Genomic DNA, 21625 nt, shown 5'->3' on the forward strand with positions numbered 1-21625 from the left:
AAATGCAATATTACGCTAAGAGTTATGGAAGCCCATGTAATGAAGGAGAAAATCAGGTTATTCATTTGTAGTGCTGATTAGGCTGGCTAACAAACCTTTAGAAGTGTTTTGTTGTTGTTGTTGTTGTTTTTTAATTTTGGAGTTTGAAAAAGTTTCTGAAAATCCACACTGAAGTCATTTCAAATGCCAGTAAATATTACAATATTTTTTTTCTGTATAACCACTACATAAAAATAGTAGAAGGTGTTTCATATAGTCTACAATAGCTGCAAGTTTCAGTATAATAATCAAATTAGATTTATGTTCAAGTGGAGAAACATTAGACAAAAAGCTAAGTGTAATTAACTTTTAAACATGAAGCTGCCAAGCAGCAGGCTAAATGCTCAATTTATTTTCCTCTTATTGATCAATTAACGGCAGACTGATCACGGGATTAAATATTGAATTCTCCATATTTGCAATGTTTTCTGCCTGACAGAATTTGTAATTATTTCTTCTTTCACATTCTTAAAATCTCTGAAGTTTCATTTACATGCAACCTAGGTTTTCTACACTTGCTTTGCTATGCCCTAAGTGACAGACTAAATCATAATTACAGAAAGGAAAAATTGATTCTAAGTTTTTGACATTTTCAAGTTTAGCTCGCATTGATTTTTGAAGGATTATTAAGAGAGATAAACATGTAGGTCTTGAAGAAAATAAATAAATTAATAAGTAGACAAATCAATGGGGCATGAAACAATCATCTTCTTGAGGGATATACATATCGATGAGGGAAACCAATTATTCAAGGTGACATAAGAAACCATAATTATGGTAAGATGAGTAGAAATACCAAATCAGGGAGATAATTTGAACTTAACATCTTAACGTGGTGGTTAGTTCAAAATTTAAGACATATGTTAACTCCAGAAAGTGAAGTTCACAAAGAACAGAATGCCTCAAAACAATAATAGTAGATTATGTAGCTTCACAGCTCAGTACAGAGGACTGTTACTGGTAGTGCAACACAACTTTGGCTTAGGTAGGCCTGTTGGGTAGGGATATACATCTGGAGAGATCCAGGAGACATCATCTCAGTGCTGGCACGAGACACAAGAAGCTGATAGCAGCTACACAGGAGATGTCAATGGTTAAGGTACTGAGTTAAGCCACGAGTACCACTATATAAAGGGGCAACTCTGTTCCTAAGGTCAAGGCGGGTAGTATTTACCAGAAGGGGTATTTTTCTCGTAGAAAAAAGAAATTATCAGACTGCAGGATGAGCGTGGGTCAGTGATGTATTGGCACACCACTCAACCATCTTGTGATATTCCCCAAGCATGGCTATTCTCCATATAGTGTCAGTACGATCCAACTGTAGCAGATGCTCCCCTGCAAAGCCAAAAGCAAAACCCAATCCCTGTCCTAGAATACACAACATTTTAAAAACTCAGCATAACAAATTAGCAATGAAACTAAATCAGCGATTTCCTTCCTTCTTACAGTGCAAACATATTCTTCCTTGTCTTTCGTACTCTGCTACAGAAAGAACACCTGTAGTGGCAGGTACTGAGAGTAGCTCTAAACCCATGCCACAGCTTTCACTGTAGCTCTTGCACTTGTATATGAAGGCACCTGGAGAAGCAGAGAGTAAAAGTAGTGCACAAAGAATTTATTCTTATTTAAAGAAATTAGAGCATAAAATATTTTGAACAGCTGGATCCTAACTTTCAAAATTCTTGTTCCATTGTTCAAACTTTTTCAGACTTACCAGGAAAAATTTAACACAGCAATGGATGGAGGATACAAAACTTAACAAAGCTAGATGAAATAACTTTCATAAACCCCCCAAAAAGCACATGTATGTAAAGAACAACACGTACACAAGAGAAAATCCCTCACTTTTAAAAAATCTTTAACAGAACTTAAAACCAAGAAAAATGAAGAAGCACCAATGACCTTTCCTCTTTACCTGTATGTTAAAACAAGCAGATTTTAAATAAACATTTTCAACATTCTGGAATCTGTAGAAATATAGAACAAAGCAAAACCTAGTAGTAATTTGCAGCCATGCTTCTGAAATACAAGAACAAGTCAGAATCTAATCAGCACATGCTAACTATACAATTATCCTATCCTTTAATTAGAAACTTATAAAAAAAGACTTCCAGGTGGTACAAGTTGAGTAAAGCTTGGCCTCTAATTTTCTGTTCTTTAGGGAGTTAATGGAATTTAAATTTATGTCTAGTTTCACTTTAAAGGAACATTTGCATCTCTTCATGTCTTATCATTTATCATATGTAGCGATTAAAAAAAATAGAAAATAAAAGAATTTATAAATGAAATATTAAATAGTTGAAATTCAGTCACTTTGTTTCAGGTCATTCAGTGAACATTTCCAAAAAGTCTTTGTCAATGGCTGGTTGAAACAAATTCATCAAAGGTGGACTTAGCAACAAGTATATTGTCAAAAATTATTTATTAAAAAAAAAAAAAAAAGGAATCACTTTTCCACAAATAGAAGCTAGACAGTGCTAAAGGTAGTAAAAAGGATCACAGGTATTCATGTCACAATAGAAGCTATATTTAAGTGATAAGGAACAACTTCAAGAAGTTTGGGGCTGGAAGAGAACATAGTGAATCCGAAATATCTTTAAGGAAAACAACCCAGAAATGATTGTGTGATATGCTCAGGGAAATTCTCATGTACCATTTTACTCACTTTATGTTGAATGAAAGGCAGAGGCAGTACACCAGACCTCTAAAAGCCCTGTCCAACTCAAGAAGCATTCCCCTGCTCTAAGTTATTACACATACAACCAATACAAATCTCTGGCACTGTATGATGGCAGCTGAGATGTGGGATGTGTCAGGGACACACTATAGCTCTCTGGAGAGATTTCACTGCAGCACTGTGATGTCTAGTAAAGCCCAGAGAAGACTGACTTTAAAAAGATGATTACAGGCTACCAGGGACCGTTCCCACTCCCAAATCCCTCAGGATCATGTTAAAATCAAACTAAACTCTTAAGAAAAAATCAGGAGGCTCAAACCCAAGGAAATAACATTAAAGGTAATCACTCACTGCAAAGTAATTTTCAGTTTACTGACTTTTCTAATGGTAGTAGTACTTGTTTTCAAATTTTGAATATAATCCTTTCCCTGTACAGTGATCATTAGACCATTTTCAAGGACTAAAATTTGGCTATACATGTGTATCCCAACTTAAAAGCGTGATCCTGTCCCCTGCCCAAGTTCTGTGTTTGGACAGAATTATTCAGATGTCTTTTGTAACCTGTAAGTCACTGTGACCTCTAATTCCTTAAAAATTATAGGAGTCCTTGCCTTGTATTTGGGAGAAGCTTAAAACGAATGAAAACCTAGCAAACAGAGCTCTAAGATATCGAATTCTGTTGAGTAATTCCAACTTCAGTGACATTCCAGTAAGCTTACAAACAAGCAAATTCTCACCAGTTGAATAAGCAGGCTAATTAGGTCCGTCAGGGGTTTATTGATAAGCAGAAGGTCTTCAGCAGCCTGCGTGTCCCCTCCTGAGCCAGTTTTCTGTGCCTTAATCAGATGATAAAAAAAATTAAAAGCAGCCTTAGTGACTGTTCAGTTATGAGAAACAAATTAGGTCCATTAGGTGGTCAAAGTTTGAACAGAAGTTGGAAGGAGACCTATACACTCTTTTCTAGTTAAGTATTCCTGAGCTCCCAAGGAGCAGTTGCACTCCCTGTGTCTGTAACAATAAGCACAAAGCAAAAGCAACCCACGCTGTCAGGCTCGTTCTGCACAGACTGAATGCACTGACCTACGTGACATTTCTTCAACAAAATGCTATGAACTGTATATGCAAAACATAGTTCTAAAGCCATAAATGTTTTATGTATTTGTATTCTCTTTCAACATGTCCATTTTAGCATTAAAGTTCACTCTTTTTTTCCCCTTTATTAGGAACAACTTTAAATGCAACTCAAAACAACAAAATCAAGATAACTGAAAAGTTAGGATTCTCAGCAATAAAGTCCACTTTTGCCCTTCTGATTCATTTTGTATCCTGAAATATTAATAATTTATTCTAATAGATTAAATTATATTTTTAGTAGGAATAATAAAATCTGTAAGTGAACAAAGTTTGTGATAATATCTGTAACTACCTGTAATTCTGACCATTGTCATCGCCCCTCATCAAAACACACTGCCATCCCAGGCAGTGCTATTATGACCCATCTGTGCCCCTGGATGCTAGAAAGGTCTGCCTGCAAGATTTTTCATTTAACTTCATCATCTTGCAGCAGCTTTGGACCCTGACCCTACACAGTCTAGCTGCTAGAGGAAAACTTTTACACTTTTTTACAACATTTTACCTGGAGGACACATTTAAAATTCATTTTGTATTGTGTTTTACTTAAAGCTTAATCCCTAAACCATCACCCAGGCATAACAACCAAGGATTTCTGTTTGGTTAAGTGAGCACAAGAGCAGGTCCCGAGAGACAGGAGACATTACTGCTGAGGTTCCACTGTTGCTTTTGATGAGTGAAATGGGTAATGCCTTTCTTGGAGGAAAAGTTCTGAAACAAAAGAGCTCTAAAGAGCTATTTCTCAGTAACGAGACACATTGGTATGTTCCTCACTGAGACTCACCACAATACTGAAGTCCAAGAAGGGCAAAAAGACATAGTGCACAGAAGACAAAAAAATGAGTGTTTATATTAACCAAAAATGGGAAGTAAGCCACCTTCACTTCAGCTAAATCTATAACAGCTTTTTCTGACCAGTATTTGGATAGGAAGTAAGACACCCAACATACGGATATTTGACTGCTTCAATTTTCATATATTTAGTGCCTTTGAAAAGAGAATAAATGATACTCACTAAAGGAATTATCCTTTATATATATAAAGGATATACACTACACCATACTTAAACCTACATTAAGTCACTAAATACTGAGTCCACTTCTCAAATTGAGATTGGAAAATACTTCCAAGCTGCTGTGGCACACCTGAGTGACACAGCATGATGAAACTGCTCCAAAGCACATATGCAAATTAATCCAAACCTTTGTACTATTTCCATTAAAATACAAACACATGGACCACAGAGAGCAAACTCTTGAATGAAGCTAGATACAGTTATCAGCACCATCCAGCAAAAAGTACTGAAATTAGAAGGAAACATACGGTCATGTTTTGCCTACCCAGCTGAATAAGGTCATCACATTACATATAAAAAGTTAAAATAAAAGCAAGGATTCAAGTGGAGGGTGGTACCATCTGTAAAAGTCAACTAAAGCCCCAATAATGGATATTATGAGAAAACTTGATTCTCTGTCTCAAGTGTTGCTATAGAAGGTATCTTATGCTGAAGATCTCTATGAAAACAGTTAAAGAATATTTTTTATCATTATCGTGTGACACACGGGTAGAGGAATATGCTGTAGATACATGGCACATAGCAGTCAGCAACTAATGGCCACCATTCAACAGGGCACGTGTACCAAGGTAGCTGTAGAACCCACAGGAGCCCTGTGATGAGTATTGTCAAGACAGGTATGCCACGGCATGGAAACACCACCTTAAATTTAGTTCTGTGGGGGTATAGGGCAAAGCTATACTTCAAAACCACAGCTGCCTCTTGTCCATTAGTCTTCCAGATTGAACAAGATTATTTTGACTGAAGTTGAACAAATCTGTAGCTGGAGTTCTAGTGTATCAATCAACTGATGTATTCATGTAAATCTGGAATATAAATTAGCTTTGAATATATAGATGTAAATTAGATCTAATGTATATAAACAAAAATAATCAGTTTCACTAATATTATCAATCCCTGTGCAAGATCTTCCCTCCTCATGTTGTTCAGTATAATTGGCCTTACTACTTGCATGGGGTGTAAATAGAGAATTTAGCTCTCTATGATTACAAGGAGTGCTGCTAACAATATGACAATCAGAAATTAGCCTACAAAATTTTGTTTGCAATCTAATTCTTAGATGAGAAAATGATTATAGAGCCTGCTATTAGAGGACTTGAAAAAGCCAAGATACTGTACCATCAGATCTAAATTACGTTTTGTTTTGTTTTTTTCTAAAAAGTAAAAATTACAACAAACCTGTCAGGGAAATACCTGGTTGACTGTTTGATAATGTAGCTGATTATTTAAATCAGTATAGAAAAAAACCTCAATTTTCAATACCCACTTCATACCTTAAACTTTCTTTACAAAAAAAGAAAAGTCTCAGGAAGACCTTTTCAGAATAAGGAAGCTCTATTCTGAACTACAGTACAACCTGGATGCAATTTTGAATCTCTGTCTTCCAGATATACTGGACCTAAGTTCAGTCTAAGTTCTCTGTTCTTTAGTTGGTAATTCCAGAAACATCAAAAACCTAACATGAAAAGTGTTGTTGTTTGTAGCCTAAATACAGATGTTACTTCCAGCTGACTAACAGAAGGAATTTGGTGGATCACTTAAAAACAAAGCAAACATTGTCAGTTTAGCATCATATCTTAAAAAAGGACATTCTTTTTCTTGTTTTGTTGTTGAAAGTTATGTGCAATTTCATTGATTAATATCTTTTTGTTCTCCATTCTTAAGGAAGACAAAGTCTTCACTAGAAGAAGTCACCCTGTTAATGCTGTGTTTTGCAGTGGTTCAAACAGAAACTTAAAAGACTAGCAGCATAAGAGGGGAATACTTTTGTCAGTGCACATGCAGAGGTTACGTATGCTTTTCAAGTACAATAATCACGTCTGATTTATAATAAAAAGATACTGTTTTTTATGGAGTAATCTTTTTTCTTTTAAAATGAACTGAAGGAAAAGGCTTTGAACTATCATTGAGAAAATGTCAAATTAAACTATTTATGGAGTACAGAAATGGAGCATTCAGCTAAGAGCTGTGTTTCCAGCACAGAGTGAGACTAAAATGAATATTCTAACCAGGCAAGTACATAAACAGAGGCAAGCAGTTGAAAATGCATGATCTTCTGTTTTCACCAAACTAAAAATGTAATAAAATAAGAATAGTGGGAAAATCATCATTAGGATAACAAAAAGGTATCTAAAAAAATGTTTAAGATGGTTATCACCCCCAGGAAATAAACTCCATACCTGTAAAGTCTGGCGTACGATGTTTGCTGTATACATAAGCATGCAGTGCAAAATGTCAAGCAAGGACAGAAGAAGTGCATTTGCTGTCTTGGTGCTGCTTTTATCATCTACCTCCAAGTATAGCGACACAGTTTCTATTAGGAGATTACAGATGTGAGAAGCCAGTCCTATGTAGACATGGAGACAAAAAAAAAAATGCTATCAGGAAAAAAGAACAACTGAGAATAGTCCAGATGAAAATAACAGAATAGCATAAAAACAAATTTCACATACACAATGAATATTTATTAAATTTCATCTTTTTCCTCCATCGTTATAATTACTGCCTCTTTTATCCACTTTGGAGCAGTTCATAAAGAGATCTAAACTGATACAAGCAAATTTGCTAACTACATGGAGACTTATAAAATACTCATTAATAAAGAGGAATTTTAGGAATCCTAAACTTTTCTGTAGCATGCTGGTACGCAAGTCTCCTTCACGTCATCCCAGGTCACAAGAACTAAACAATTTCTCCAGACTGTTACAGAACAACACATCAGCTATATCAAGGCTTAAGCCTAAAATTTTCATTCTTAACTCGTCTTGCAATTTCTGCCTTACCCATATACTTCATCTGTAGAATTGAACAGTGTTATTATGCTTAATATAAAATATATTCAAAAGGTTATTATAAATGAAATACCAAATACTACACCTAAAATGCACTTAAGACTTGTTTGACTGGTGGTAGTAAAAAGTTTCTTGAAAATACTTGCCTTGAAGCTTTTTTCAGTACTTTTGGAATTTAATAACATCAGCTCCTGTACTTTGCTTAACCCACAAATCAATTCGCACATCAGAAAAAATACAATCCATTTCAAGGAAAGACCAATTCAATTGAGAATCCATCTCACTTTCAAATACAAAGTAACTGAGTTCATTATATTTAATGCTAATCTTTTTCTTTCAGAATTTCATAAGTAATGAAAGATGTTTTGTTCCTCACCCAGAACATAATTATGTTTGTGAACGATTTTCCTTTAAACTGGCAATTAGTCATGCTGTGACTTGGGTATGCCTATCTAGTAGCCCTGCAGCATATTAGTTTCTAGTCCCCACGACTACCAAAAGTGACCAAAGTGAACATGTATTTCACTGAAGAGACTGCTTCTTTTCCTTTAAAATGTAATTGTATGTTCTTTTTTTCAAAAAAATATATATTTTTACAAGCATCAGCACAAGACTAAAATAAGACACTGTAGAACACCCTGCATAATTATACCATTAAGCGTTTGTTATTTAACAAATCTGTGGGGTGACTGTTTTTGCTTTGAAAGCTTCCCCATCCATTATCTAAACTTCCATGAAAAAATCTCCTCCCCTATTCACCACCCTTAACACTTTCCTCAGGAAATTACATACAAAAACATTCATTTAGAATAGAGTTACAGGTCAGGTTTGTTAAGACTTGCACTCTTATATCTCACATTTTTGTGTGTTTTTATGATTATTAGCACTGTTCTTTCACAACAGTTTGATTGATGGGCTACGGCTCAGGCTAAGCTTTGAATTTCCTGGGTTTTTGTCTGCATGCACCAAACTCTCAAAATTGTATCAGTTTAATCTTGCACATTTAATTTCCTTCTCCTTTTTTAAAGTACAGTTTCTGCTGCCGTTCTGAACACACACAAATGAGATAGCAAGCAGAGACATATTCAAGTGATGTCACCAATACCCACCAAGAAGAGAATAAACAGACATAATTGTACATCTACCCAACACAAAACCTGTGGTTATTCCATGCCTTTTTTTCACCAGGCTAAATTAGAAGAAACCTAAGAAAACAGCCCAGGCAAAGCTGGTCCCTATCAAAGTGAGGTCTGCAAATTGCCTGCAGGGATACAGCTGAGTACACTCTGTTTCTCCCTGTATATGACCACAAAACCCACAGCCACATCAAAATGAATGAGTCAGCCCTATTTCTAGATGGCTTCCATATAACCCTTAAGACAGTGACTTGAAGATTAACACTGAGAAGGCCTCTTTCAAATGATGGCACTGTATGGGTCATCGTCAGGAATTTTTTGGGCAGCAGTCCTCTCTGCATTTAGAGCACTAAGTAGGGAACGAGTAGCTATGAATGAAACAAAAGCATCCATAACTCTCATTTGCAATCCTTTCCTTTTTACATTTGAAGGGAATGACTTTATTCCCCTGACAGTACCAGTGTGATTCTCACAACTGCCTCACTTCTGGTGATGGGTGAATGGGGAAGCAGACCCAACACTCAACCTTCTCCACACCCATTAAGACATGAATAATACAATCACCCAGATTTTACTCTCTTGAAAGTACTTATATCCTAAGGGGATGTGTATTAGCAACCCTGCATACAAACATCTGAAATACAGCAGAATATTCACATTTACTTAGTTAATGAAAACTTCAGAATTGGCAGAATTGGTATTTTATATGCATGCATGCTTACGGAGTTGTATGTGCAAAAATATACACGTTAAATCTGAAGTTTTTTGAAAAAACATACCTGTGCCTTGACTTAAAATACAATAAGAAAATTTAACACATCTGAACTTTATAATAAAGACATCTAAAATAAAACACTGGTGCAAACTGTTCCCTAACACGCTGCATGATTCATGCAGAAATCTGATAAACACTTGGTTCCACAGATAAAAAAATAAAACAGATTGACCTCTTGCCAAGTAAATAAAGTTCCAGACATATCCTCTATTGTGTCACAACAAAATCAAAACTGAAGGCCATAACTGTAGACATGTAAATATACTCCTTGCTTATACCACAAGACAAAATACACATTCCTTGTCCTCAAAAAGACAGTTGGGAAACCGGTATAATTTGCAGTGACCATGACAAAATTCAGTAGAACTTTCACGGCTTCAGCCACTGGCACTATAACCAATTTATTCTATAGGTAGCTATAAAGATCAAGCCACATATGTGCATTCTAAAAACTGAATCTCAAAACAGCCTGAAAAAAAGAGGATGCAATTCTAAAAAAGGAAAGTATTCATAATTCAGTAAATCATAATCTAGAAATTGCACATAAATATCTACATTTCAGAAGATAAATTGTTTTTCTGCCAAATTTCACAACCGATTCAAGAACCACATGCTTAGTTTCCAATAAAGCCTAAACCAATATTTATCTTTAAAATATTCTGACAACGTATTTCTGAGTGATATTTAACAGACATTTATTTCTTATACATTGCTTCTCAAAAGACACACCCTGTACACTCCTGAACCTTGAAAGTGGTGGATCTGAATCTGAATTCTGTGTCACAGTGGAGAGCTAAACTGGAACAAATTAAGGAAGATAGTTCTACTGAGAAAAGCTACATTTTTTTTTATTTTTATTTTTTAAGAATTCTGATACTTCCAAGTATCTTGGCAACACTCCACTTATTCAAGAGAAAAATCTTAGTAACATTTTACATGGGTTAAAGAAATGCATCATCATTTCTTTCAGCTGGGCATTACTTATTAACAACATTGAGTAAAAACTTATTAACTTATCATATATATTTTTATTACCCTACTAACTTGAAATTCCAGAAAACAAAATGATTAAAGTGTATCACATCATATAGTTTATAGCTATAATTATAAATTTATTATAATACTTCACAGAGCACTAGTGATGCCTTCTATTGCTTTGTGAAAGTAAGGAGGATCTTCAGAGTATTAAACCTCAGTGCAGTTCTCCGATATTCAAATTTTGCAGAAAAATAATACGAAAGTTAGATTTTGTCTTGGAGTTATGTTTGTAAATCAACATAACTAACAACAACAAAAAAAACTGTTCTGATTGCAATTTAAGATTCATAACCTGTATTGAAAGGATGGCATCTGAAATTCCTAGCCTAGCTTTATAGCATTTGACAAACCCAGTATTCGCGGAGTATTTTTCTTGCCCAAAGAGACCTCTGCAATGAACTGAGCATTTAGCTAATAGGATTTTATGAATGTGGACTGCGATGGCTATGTTTGTGTTTTACAAATCTTTTCAAAAGATAAAAGGAGTCTTTTGGGCCGTGATATAGCTAATCGGACAGAATGTGCCATGATACCTTCTGGAATGAAAGCTGAGAGGAGATATTTTATTCTTAACTATTAGCAAGATGGATAAAGGACAAGAAATCTTCACTTCCAAATCATATGAAACATCAAAGGACAGCCTAGGAAGCAATCTTCTAGGCAATCCTTTCATGCCTACCAGTAATTAGAGCATTCAACAAACCTGTCTGTTTCTAGCCGAAGAAAGTGTTAGAGCAGGTGCACTTCCTCCTAACAATACCACCACGCAGCCAAGCAGCCAGCAGCAAAAGCCTCAGCCTGGCAAAAAGGTTTCTCTTTGTTCCTTTCTTCATGTCGCTCTCTGGAGAGCTGTTTTTCCCATTTGTATCACACCTACGCAACTGACTCCCTAGGGATATTATGGAATATATATTCACTAGGCTTTTCTTCCTTCTCTTACTTTCAGAGTGGACTTGCCTTCTTTTTTTTCTTTTTTTCTCCTTCCTTAAATGACTAAAAATAACTTGTTGAGAATTTGAAACTACACTGCCAGACTAACTAGAAAACATATTTCATAATCTTTTTCCTATTAACAACAAAACTCTAAATTATTGCTAAGAAGAAACACAGGACTGTAGCCTGATAGGTTCTTTTGCATAGGAAAGAGCTCCTAAGTATCTGAGCCTTAAAACCATCCATAATGTCATCAAGATTCTCCACAGAACCTTATTTACCTATATAAACCTGGACTTCATTTGCATTCTTTGCATTACAACCCCAGTACTCCAATTTTTCTGATTTGAACATCTGAAAACAGGCAACAAAAAAATGGTATCTTTAGGGTAATGGCATTTGTTAAGAGGCTCATTATTTTTCGTTATTTTTGTTTATTATTTGTTACTGATATTTACTTTTTAGTAACTATTTGCATCGGTATTATATTATTGAGGGAATAAAAAACTAGGATGTAAAATGAAACACTGATTTCAAGATTTGGTGAGTTATGGACATCAGATCCAGTGGAACGAAAAAAGTCATTAATTGCATGACTGCTGCCCTGAAAATTATTTTCTAATCTTAAATATGAGTAGCATCTAAAGAAGAAAATTTTGCACATATTCCTACTACTGAGACAGCGAGTGGACATTTTGTGACTGAGTAAAAAAATCCCTAAGTTTGAGGAACAAAAATTTCACTGCAGGTGGTACACACTGCAGGGTTTGGGCTTGGAGCTCAGCTTTTCCTGCACACACAGCAGGTAGGGCACTGTGCACTATCGGTCAGTGCAGAAAAGTGGGTATGGTAAGGATTATGACAATCGGGGAAGAAAAGACAGTCATCACCTTTACTACGAGGCTGAAAGCAGACAGGGAAGAATTCATTATCCTTACTGTGGATGCCTAAGAGAAATACACACCTGACATTCTCAGTGGCAGGATTTTTCTGCTTTCAGTCAGTCAAGGGGAGAGACATGACATGGCTCTAATTCAATTTTTCAGGAGTGGCAATGTTTGGTGGTTACTGTTAGAAGGCAGTTTAGAGGTGACATCTTTTGTTAGTGAAGAAAGAGCTCACGACTCATAACTTCCTAGGGAACCATGTCAAACTCTTCTAAGGCAAAGAGAATCCTCCCAGCACTGAAACCTACTTTCTTCTAAAATTTAAATTATGGAACAAACATGCAGGTGATTAAGACTAACAACTGTTTAGCACAGCTAAGAGATAGAAAACAAGCAGATTCTAACTTTAAAATGTATTTGAGTATACAAAAATAGCAAAAATACAACTTGAACAATCTAGGAATAATAATAAAATATTCACATACTGCTGAATATGCTTGACTAGTCAGTATAAAACCAGTAAAACATAAAAAATTATACAAACTAGGCAAGAACGTGGTTATTCTGTATGAAAAGATGCGGTTAGAAAAGCATACGAAGATGAGGAATATTTCTAAAAGCATAATAACTGATCCCTTGGGAGTTCCTGTTTTGTTATTTCTTAAAAATGAAAAGATGAGAATTTTCCTACCTTAGAATCTCATTAAGGTTTCTGTAACAAAATTTCAACCAAATTCAACTTCTGGTGTCAGCCTGACTCTACCGTACCAGAGTCAAGTCAGAAAAGATAGCCAAGATGTTTGCAGCTAAGTTCACAGCACTCATGGGTACGTAACATCAAAGTTTTGAAGGCAGGGAATTTTGGTTTTGAGATTTACTGAGATGGCCCTCATTCCTAGGAGTATAACTCTTTGAACGCGAACACAGACTTGTTCAGCAAGGACATGCGAAGTATCAGAAGGCAACTTTTTTCCCAAAAGAATTATAAAAACATCCAAATGCTTTCTGGTACTATGAGAAAAAAAATATCCAAAATTGATATGAGAGATTACTGCATAACTGTGGACTACAATGATGTTCAGGGGATCTATTCAGAGTGTTGACAAGACATTAATAGTGCCTCATTTCAGCAGTCAGGTTTGATTTGTTTGGATACCACACTGTTGGCACCACAGTCTCTCGAAATGCTGTCTGCTTCTTACATTCTGTAATAGCTAAGAATAATTGCTCATTTACCTCAAAAAGATAAGTGAAAAACATAATGGAAAGGTAGGATCCACTGAAGATGCACACACAATGCTTAAATGCTTATATCAGAAGGCTTGTGGGACTGGATATAAAAGAAACATTTATTTTTAAATTAGGTATTCAAATTAAACTTCTGCTCTCCAGAATTGAAATATAGTACCCAGCAGTCATAAGAAGTGCTGCCAGTTCTGTCACTAATGTATGTCATGTACATCAAAAGTAGGATGCTTATTTGTTAATCAGGGAGCATAAAGCCCTTGATGCATGTAAAATTGAGTGCTATCATCCCGAGAGATAAGTGACAATACAACAGAACACAGAAGTGAGGCCGCCTGACAGACATTCATTTTGTAAACAGCTTTGTTGACTGCAAATACTGGCTCTTCCCAAATGTTTGCTAGTGATCAATTGTTGGAGGGAGGTTACTCCTCCTGCAATGTGTGAGAGCACGTGCAGGTACATCCTGGTCTCCCCTGGCAAAACAGTGTTAGGTTGCTCGATGCTGTTCGGACGGGCGGCCTCCGTTAGCCCATCTGACTTAGCCTGAAGCAGACTCATGCACTTGGATGACTCTTCGAGCTGGAAGACCCAGGGAAGGATGGAGGTGGATGCCATACAGTGACTTCAAGGGGCACACATTTAAGATATTTGTCCTTTTGGGGCATATATTAAAAACAAAACTTGCAATCTTTTCATATGGATTTAAGTTGTGTTGTTTTTTTTTTCTGATACAGTATTTCAATATGCCAATTCTGCAGTGCTTGCAAGCACAACCTTCCATCACAAAATAAATAAATAAAACAAGACAGTAATAAGATGAAATTGCATTTTCTGGATTGACAATTATTGCTATTATTAGGTAAACTTTACAGTACCTTTTCACTTAGATATTCTTTCCCATATGTCAGAGACACGTTAGAGATGGAATTCCGTTTAATAAAGCACATTTATTCTACAGCAGGCTATACTTCAAGTCAGATCCTGATAAACCCTATTTCATCCCTTACAAGGTAATAACTAAAATAAAATCTCTTGGTTATGTTAGATGAGGTTAAAAATTCTTTAATTGATTAAAAAATATATATATTTTTTTCAGATTAGGAAATCTTTGTATTCAGAAAGATTCAGAGTCAGAAAAGATTCAGAAAAACTTTTTGATTTACTGCTCAGACAGATCAAGCCTGCAACAATTACTGTGTGATAAAATACAGGGGGAATTTGTATCCTCGGCTTAATTTAGAACTAGAAATTCTTCTAAAGGGATTGCTGTTTTAATAATAGACTTCCTGCCACATAAGATTAAACACTGTTTATCTACTTCAAGTATTTTCATATCTCTGCTTTGGCATCAACTTTCCCTTATACTGAAATCCTTCAGAGACCACATTCGAACTCTGAGAGCTGCCTTTCTGACAAAACCTGTACAGGCCAGATATGAACTGCTCCAGAATACGGATATAGCACTGAACTGCTGTCACCAATTGACAGCATTCATCAGCTTTGAATGATGCTACCAGCACTAATTGCTCTAGATAGGCCTTCAAGAGTCCCTGGACTGCGAGTGATAAGGACCAATGAACCTTAGCTTCAGAAAATTCTCTGAAGTTTTCAAACAGTTTTAAATTGCAGAAATAAAACACAGTTGACAAATATTCCCACATATATGTAGCAAAGAATAAGTGCAGAAACTCTATATAATTCCCCACAGAAAAGTCATGCTCTGTAAGATATATATTTATTCCTACTCTTGGTCTATTTACATCAGCCTTCCATGGGATGAAAACTCACAGAGTACAGATACTTGGATTTTCAAGTGACAGTCTTTTGCAATTGTTACTGCTAGACCAAAGCACAAAAGCAAAGGCTAGAGTAACCACTAAGTGCCACTTGCTGCTGCTTATTACAACAAAACTCAAACTATGCCACAGTTTCCCGTAACTTCCTGCATTATTCATCAATGAAGGTTTGAACATAAATGAAAGCTGACAAGTAACTGCAACTGTCCAAGGTGGCTTTGGTGTAATTACGTGATCAAAGGGCTTAAACAGAAGTCAGGACATCTCAGGAAAGTAAAGTGGTTTTGAGCCTGTGACCAGATAAATGCTCTAGCCTCAAACCTCCTCCGCCAGCTCAACTGTTTTCTGAAAAAAATGTAAGGAAAACACCGCCCAACAGACTCTTCCTAATTTGCTGTCATCTGGCTATACCACTAAGGCCATGTCTGATTAAATCTCTAAAACCTTACCACCTGGATCTCTGAGCTCAAACCCATCACACCATGATCATACTGTCAATTCAGAAGGTACCAAAAGTGCTTTACCCAATCCCCATCATCAGTTCACCCTACACCAACAGAGCCTTCATTTTCCATCAGCATTGCTACTGACCCCAGCTATCATGGCTTCATGTGACTGTGCTCCGTCAGCTGGAGCTACAGCTCAGCTTATTTATCAAAAGGCAGTCCAGACTCTGAAAGAACAATAAGTCTTCACGTGTTCACATACAATGCTCCACACCCTGTGTCCCATGTCTCAACAGGACCCACACAAGAGGAGCGTGTGTCTGTTCACTTACTGGGCTGTTGACAGCATGCACATTGTCTGTGCAGGTGCATGTTGCTGAGAGTAGTGGAGCCTGTGTATGCAGGAACTGGCTCCTACTGTAAAGAGGTCACATGGACTGCCTTGGTCTACCAGGCTACCTTGACCCAAGCCACCCAATTCTGAAATAAAAACAGGGAACTATAGGACCTTCCCCAACAATGAGCTGAACTAGATCCTGCTGCGGATCTGATGCTTTAACTGAGAATTTGGACTCTGCTTTGCTCAAGGGCCTGATTTCTTCAGAGGTGATAAAGAAGTTAGGGACATTGATAAAATGACAGTCAGAGAGATAGCCACCACAAAACAGAAAAGAGTTTAGAGAGCCAGAATCTTTTTGTTAAGTGGGTGACCTGTGAAGATGTGCAACAGAACAGCAAAAGAAACTTGGTAATGCCAGTCCTGTTTTAGTACCTCTTCCTTTTTCTCTATCACGCCTGCTCTGCTGGGCTTCTTAGGTATGAAGGTACTACAGGGTCCCAGTAACTCTACCACTATGATGAATGAATGCACATTGCTCCCACATCAGGAGCCTCCCCCATCCCGTCCCAGTTAGAAGCAATTTGTTGTGCCCCATGTGTCCCTTCTGTGCCTTTTGCACTGCCACTATGCACCTACGTTTCTCCTCCAGCCGGCTTGTGCCCAGACCACTGATTCTCAAAAGCAAGTTCAGGCAAAGGCATTAAGTTCAATCCTTTTGTTTGATGAGATAAGCGTTTGGATGGGGAAAAGAGGGTGTGAAGAGGGAGCTTGCAATGAAGGGCTTATATTCCTTTGTTCCTCCCCCATGTCATTTCCAGTGAAGAGACAAACATCAAAAATAAGATTTAATAATAGCTTGAAACAATGAAGTAATATCCCCACCATTTTATAAGATAATACGCCCTGCAAGACATTCAACATAGATCACTACTTCCGCCTAGGATTTAGGATTCCAACAGATATCTTACAGTATGACGGCATCAGGGCATATTTTATAGGGCTTCCCTCTGTTTACATGCAGAAACACTTTTTCTGGGTCAGAGATAAAATTGGTGTGTTGAATGGCTGTCAAGATGCCCAAGGAGTTTCACAACAGGAATACACATATTTCTAGATTGCACCAATATACAGTTGCCACCTGTAAATAGCTGAGATCTGCTCAGAAATTTGGCTCTGCTCTTTAAGAACTAGATTTGTCCTTTGCCTTTGTCCATCAATATTTTTAGAAAGATAGAAACTACCGGGCTTAGTGAAGATTGAGCACTAAGGAACAGGGACTTTGGAAGTACACTACAAACAGCGAAGTCTGGATCTATTGAGTCTGGATCTATGCCAAACAAAAGCAGCTCTGGTGGGAAGACCAGGGGAATTAAGATCTGCAAAACTGGACTGTCAATGAATTATGCAAGAACTGGAGAGAAGCTGCAGGAAGTAGACACGAGAACTGAGAGATGTGTATAATTAAGTTTTCAAGATAAGCAGTTTCACAGCAAGTTGACGTCAAACATTTTGCACAACCTGGCCTGCCAGCATACTGTGCTGAGCTGGGGCAGTAGGCTACAATTCAGCCTGGGAAGAGTGGGTGTCACAGGCAGCACAAACACGGGCTTCTATCTTCTATCAAAACCATACCTTCTCTCAAAACCCCTAAATCTTCCTTGATAATCTGTTCCTTTGGGCATTTTATCTGCCTTTTCCTTAACTCTGACTTCTCCTTACAGTATAGACAAAATGCTGCCTCTAAACTCATCTTGTATTGCTGTCTGACCAATATGCTCTCTGAACTCAACAAGTAAGTTCTTAAGAAAATGCCGAATAAATAACAGTTCAAGAGCATTTTTCGTGTAAGGTAAATAATGGCATAAACTCACACTTTATGTCATTCTGGGTTGGGTGGCAGGATCAAAATATTCAATATTTGCCTGTGTGAGGAAAGGACACAGCTACTCTATTTAGCAAGAAGCTGTACTGGAAAGACTGTTGAGTCATCATGTTTTTTTCAATCTCTATGTAATGCATATTGTAACAGTAGTTTTGCTGACATCCAAAGAAATAAGTCATATTTCATGGCTGTATCATTGGCTAAAAAGCTATATGTCACTATCTGGGCATAATAGGTAGGAAATACGGTCTTTTAAAAGTGTGAATAAATCCATTAACAACACTATGCAGGACTTTTGCCAAGTCTCACAGGAACAGGGATGAGAGGTTTGGGTAAGCAACTTGTAATACGATAGGCAAAAAACAATGGCCCTCAGGAATTGGAACTATGTGGATGCAGGTAAACAAGAAGTTTCCACCCTTATTTTTCCTCACCTTCCCCAAAATGTGGGTGATAATGAAAAAAAAAAATCTAATTTTTTACAGTCTCCTAAAAGGCAGAAAAAGAACTTGAGACCTTATAAAGGCATCCAATTTCTTCCCCTATTCTTCTTGAAAATTCAAAGGGTCCATGTATTATTTTTCTCCAAACAAAAGAAAAGAACAGCTACCTAATGCAAAATCATCTAATGTGAATGTGAAAACATTTATGGAAACCTTTAAATCTTTTTTTTTTTTTTAAGTTAAAAACCAACCAACCAACCAACCAACACACCAAAGCAACACAACGTTTATCAAGTTAGGACCTCTTTAAATGTAGTTACGTTGATTTTGCTTAAAACTGAGATCAACCTAGCTTTCCTTGAGTTGAAGTCTAAACCAACACAATTCCATCTTCAAAAATCCATCTTACTTACATATAAACTCATCCCGATTAGGAAAAAAGCTTCAGCCAAATAGAGACAAAAATAATATATTTTTTAAAAGGGCTGATACCCAAGTCTGTACGACATTTCTGGAAAGGTAATGAAGAAAATCAAATTGCATCATCAAATGAATGTCTGCATTTTTGTCAGAGCAACTTAAAGAATCACCCTCAGCTGGAGGTTTCTATTGCAGCTCCGTCATGTTCCCTCCACAGCTGGCATTGCTATAAAGCGTAAATACTCATGGATACAAATATGCACATAATCAGTCACCATATTAACTCTACCAGGCAATGACTAAATGCTGTAGGAACAAAATGCTAGTAAAGGAGTGGTAGCTTGCCTAAATAACTTTGAAAATATAAACACTCACCTGAATATATATTGACTTAGGATGATGGAAAACCTGTGTGTAGACATGGATCTATGGCTTTAGACTTCAAAATAAGTTTACGCATAAATACGATTTTTGAAATATGAAATGCAGATAAAAATATTACTTTGGAAAAAAGTGTTTGGAAAAACTAAGTTAAAAAACATTACAAAATTAGATCCTGAAGAGGGGAAAAAAAATCCTCCATCAAGCTGTAAAAACTACATATAAGCTTTGTAGGTAAAAGTCTGAAACAAACAAAAAAGAATATGTGGGTGAAAAAAAAAAAGAATATCACAGGAAAATAGTGCTTTGTATTTTTGTACAAACTGAGACTTTCAAAAGGCTTTAAAAACATACGACTCTCTAAACTCCCCGAGGAGGGGAAGTGCAGAGGCAGGTGGTGGTCTCTTCTCGCTGGTCACTGATGATAGGACACATGGGAATGGTACAAAGCTGCACCAGGGGAGGTTCAGACTGGATATGAGGAAAATATCTTTACCGTGAGGGGTGTCAAACACTGGAACAGGCTTCCTTGTGAGGTGGTTGATGCCCCACACCTGTCGGTGTTCAAGAGGCATTTGGACAATGCCCTCAACGATATGCTTTAACTTTAGCCCTGAAGTGGTCATGCAGTTGGACTTGATCTTTGAAGGTCAATTTCAACTGAACTATTCCACTCTAAAACAATACATAACTTGAGGTTTTTTCATTATTATATAGTAGCCCTTCTTCTTTAAAGAGCAAATTATTTTGAAGTTTAATTGTCCACAAACAGTTTAAACACGTCGTTTTGTAAGATCAACACATTTGTTTAGCTCACATTTCTCCTGCAAATAACTTAGAAAAGGAAAATACCTGTCTCTGAGCTATGACAACTACTGAAAACATCTAAAACAAAACAAACAAAAAAAACCAAACATTCTTCAATCCAGTGAAAAAATTTCAAAGATCATCTGTCATAGATCAATCCTGCCAAAAATGGTGCTTGTTTATAGCAATTGACAAAACGAACTTCTTTCAGTAGGATTAAATAACTGCATCTGAAGAAGACTACTGCTCCATGACAGAGTAATGATTGATGTAGTTTAATTTTGCGTATAGTATTTTGTACCTTTGCAACTTTGCACTTACCTTAAATTGGCATTGATATATTGCTTTCATATCGAGACAATATGAAAGCTAGAATCGAAAATAAATGATAGCTCTACAAGCTTTGGCATAGTAACTGTATTCAAGCTGAGTCTCTTTTCAACTATATTGCTACATTTTGAATTCAATCTTCGAATATCATCTTTTAACTTACTATTTATACCTGGCAAGCTACATAGGGACACCAACATAATTAGATTTTAATTATCTGTAACAACTGAAATGGTTTGTATCATTAATAGTAAAGTTGCAGCTAATATGACAATTACACTTTTACCTACTTATTAATTTTCTCTCCAACTGATCAAATCCACTAGTCCTAATATACAATTTGGTTTACACTTCATGAGAGTGCTAACGTAATGTCTAATGATACTCCTTAAATTAGACAGCGGGAAAAGCAGCACCTCAAATTAATGCGAGGAAGACAACCTCTAGAGCAGAGGGGAAAAAAAAACAAAACATTTTTATGGCTAAGCAGGTGAAAAGGACCACAAGCTTTTAAGACTGTCTTCTTTCTTACAATCCAGAGTTTGTCATCAGGGAACCTTCAGAGATCCACATCCTCAGGTAGAAAATCAATGACATATTTTAACATAAAAAATGCATTTTTCAAGTTGGCCTTCTGTTTCCAAATATTATCAGTCGGTATAATCACTCAGTCTAAGCCTAATGTTTTCTCTAGGAATCTGACAGGTATAAAAAATTTCTATTACGGTTGGCACATATATAGAAGTTCACACATATAGAAGTTCAAGTTCTGAAATCGCTCTGTTTAATGAACTAACTCCTCACCAGTAAAATAAGCTGATCAGTTATATCATCATATTTCTGCATAGGCCCTCTCAGACCTGAATACCATTGAATTAAAACGTTTTGGACTTTTTTTTTTGTTACTAGTCCTTTCACTTCCATCAGTTAGGTGTTACAATGAGACACCTCAGCTAGTTTAACCAGCCAGCTACGCTGCAAGATGGTGTGCTTGGCTGACCGCAGGGACTATATCAGGAAGCCTCCTCCAGCCACATAAAAGGCCAGTC

The 21625-nt window shown here is 36.6% G+C and overlaps 1 protein-coding gene across 9 annotated transcripts in view; it reads right to left on the reverse strand.

Moving 5' to 3' along the window:
- The window catches only part of ULK4 (unc-51 like kinase 4), a 246606-nt gene that overhangs the window by 64522 nt on the left and 160459 nt on the right, over window positions 1-21625 (reverse strand). For 7 of the 9 annotated variants that reach the window (XM_066992021.1, XM_066992019.1, XM_048075821.2 and 4 more), the window contains 2 exons: window positions 7103-7269; window positions 3454-3552 (listed from right to left, as the gene is read on the reverse strand). In XM_066992021.1, the coding sequence (XP_066848122.1) occupies window positions 3454-3552; window positions 7103-7269 (266 nt within the window). Of the gene's footprint in view, window positions 1-3453; window positions 3553-7102; window positions 7270-21625 lie in introns of those variants that run through there. The other 2 variants (XM_066992022.1, XR_010829259.1) reach the window with 2 other exon arrangements.

Source organism: Anser cygnoides, chromosome 2 (genome assembly GCF_040182565.1).
Source record: "Anser cygnoides isolate HZ-2024a breed goose chromosome 2, Taihu_goose_T2T_genome, whole genome shotgun sequence".
NCBI lineage: Eukaryota > Metazoa > Chordata > Aves > Anseriformes > Anatidae > Anser > Anser cygnoides.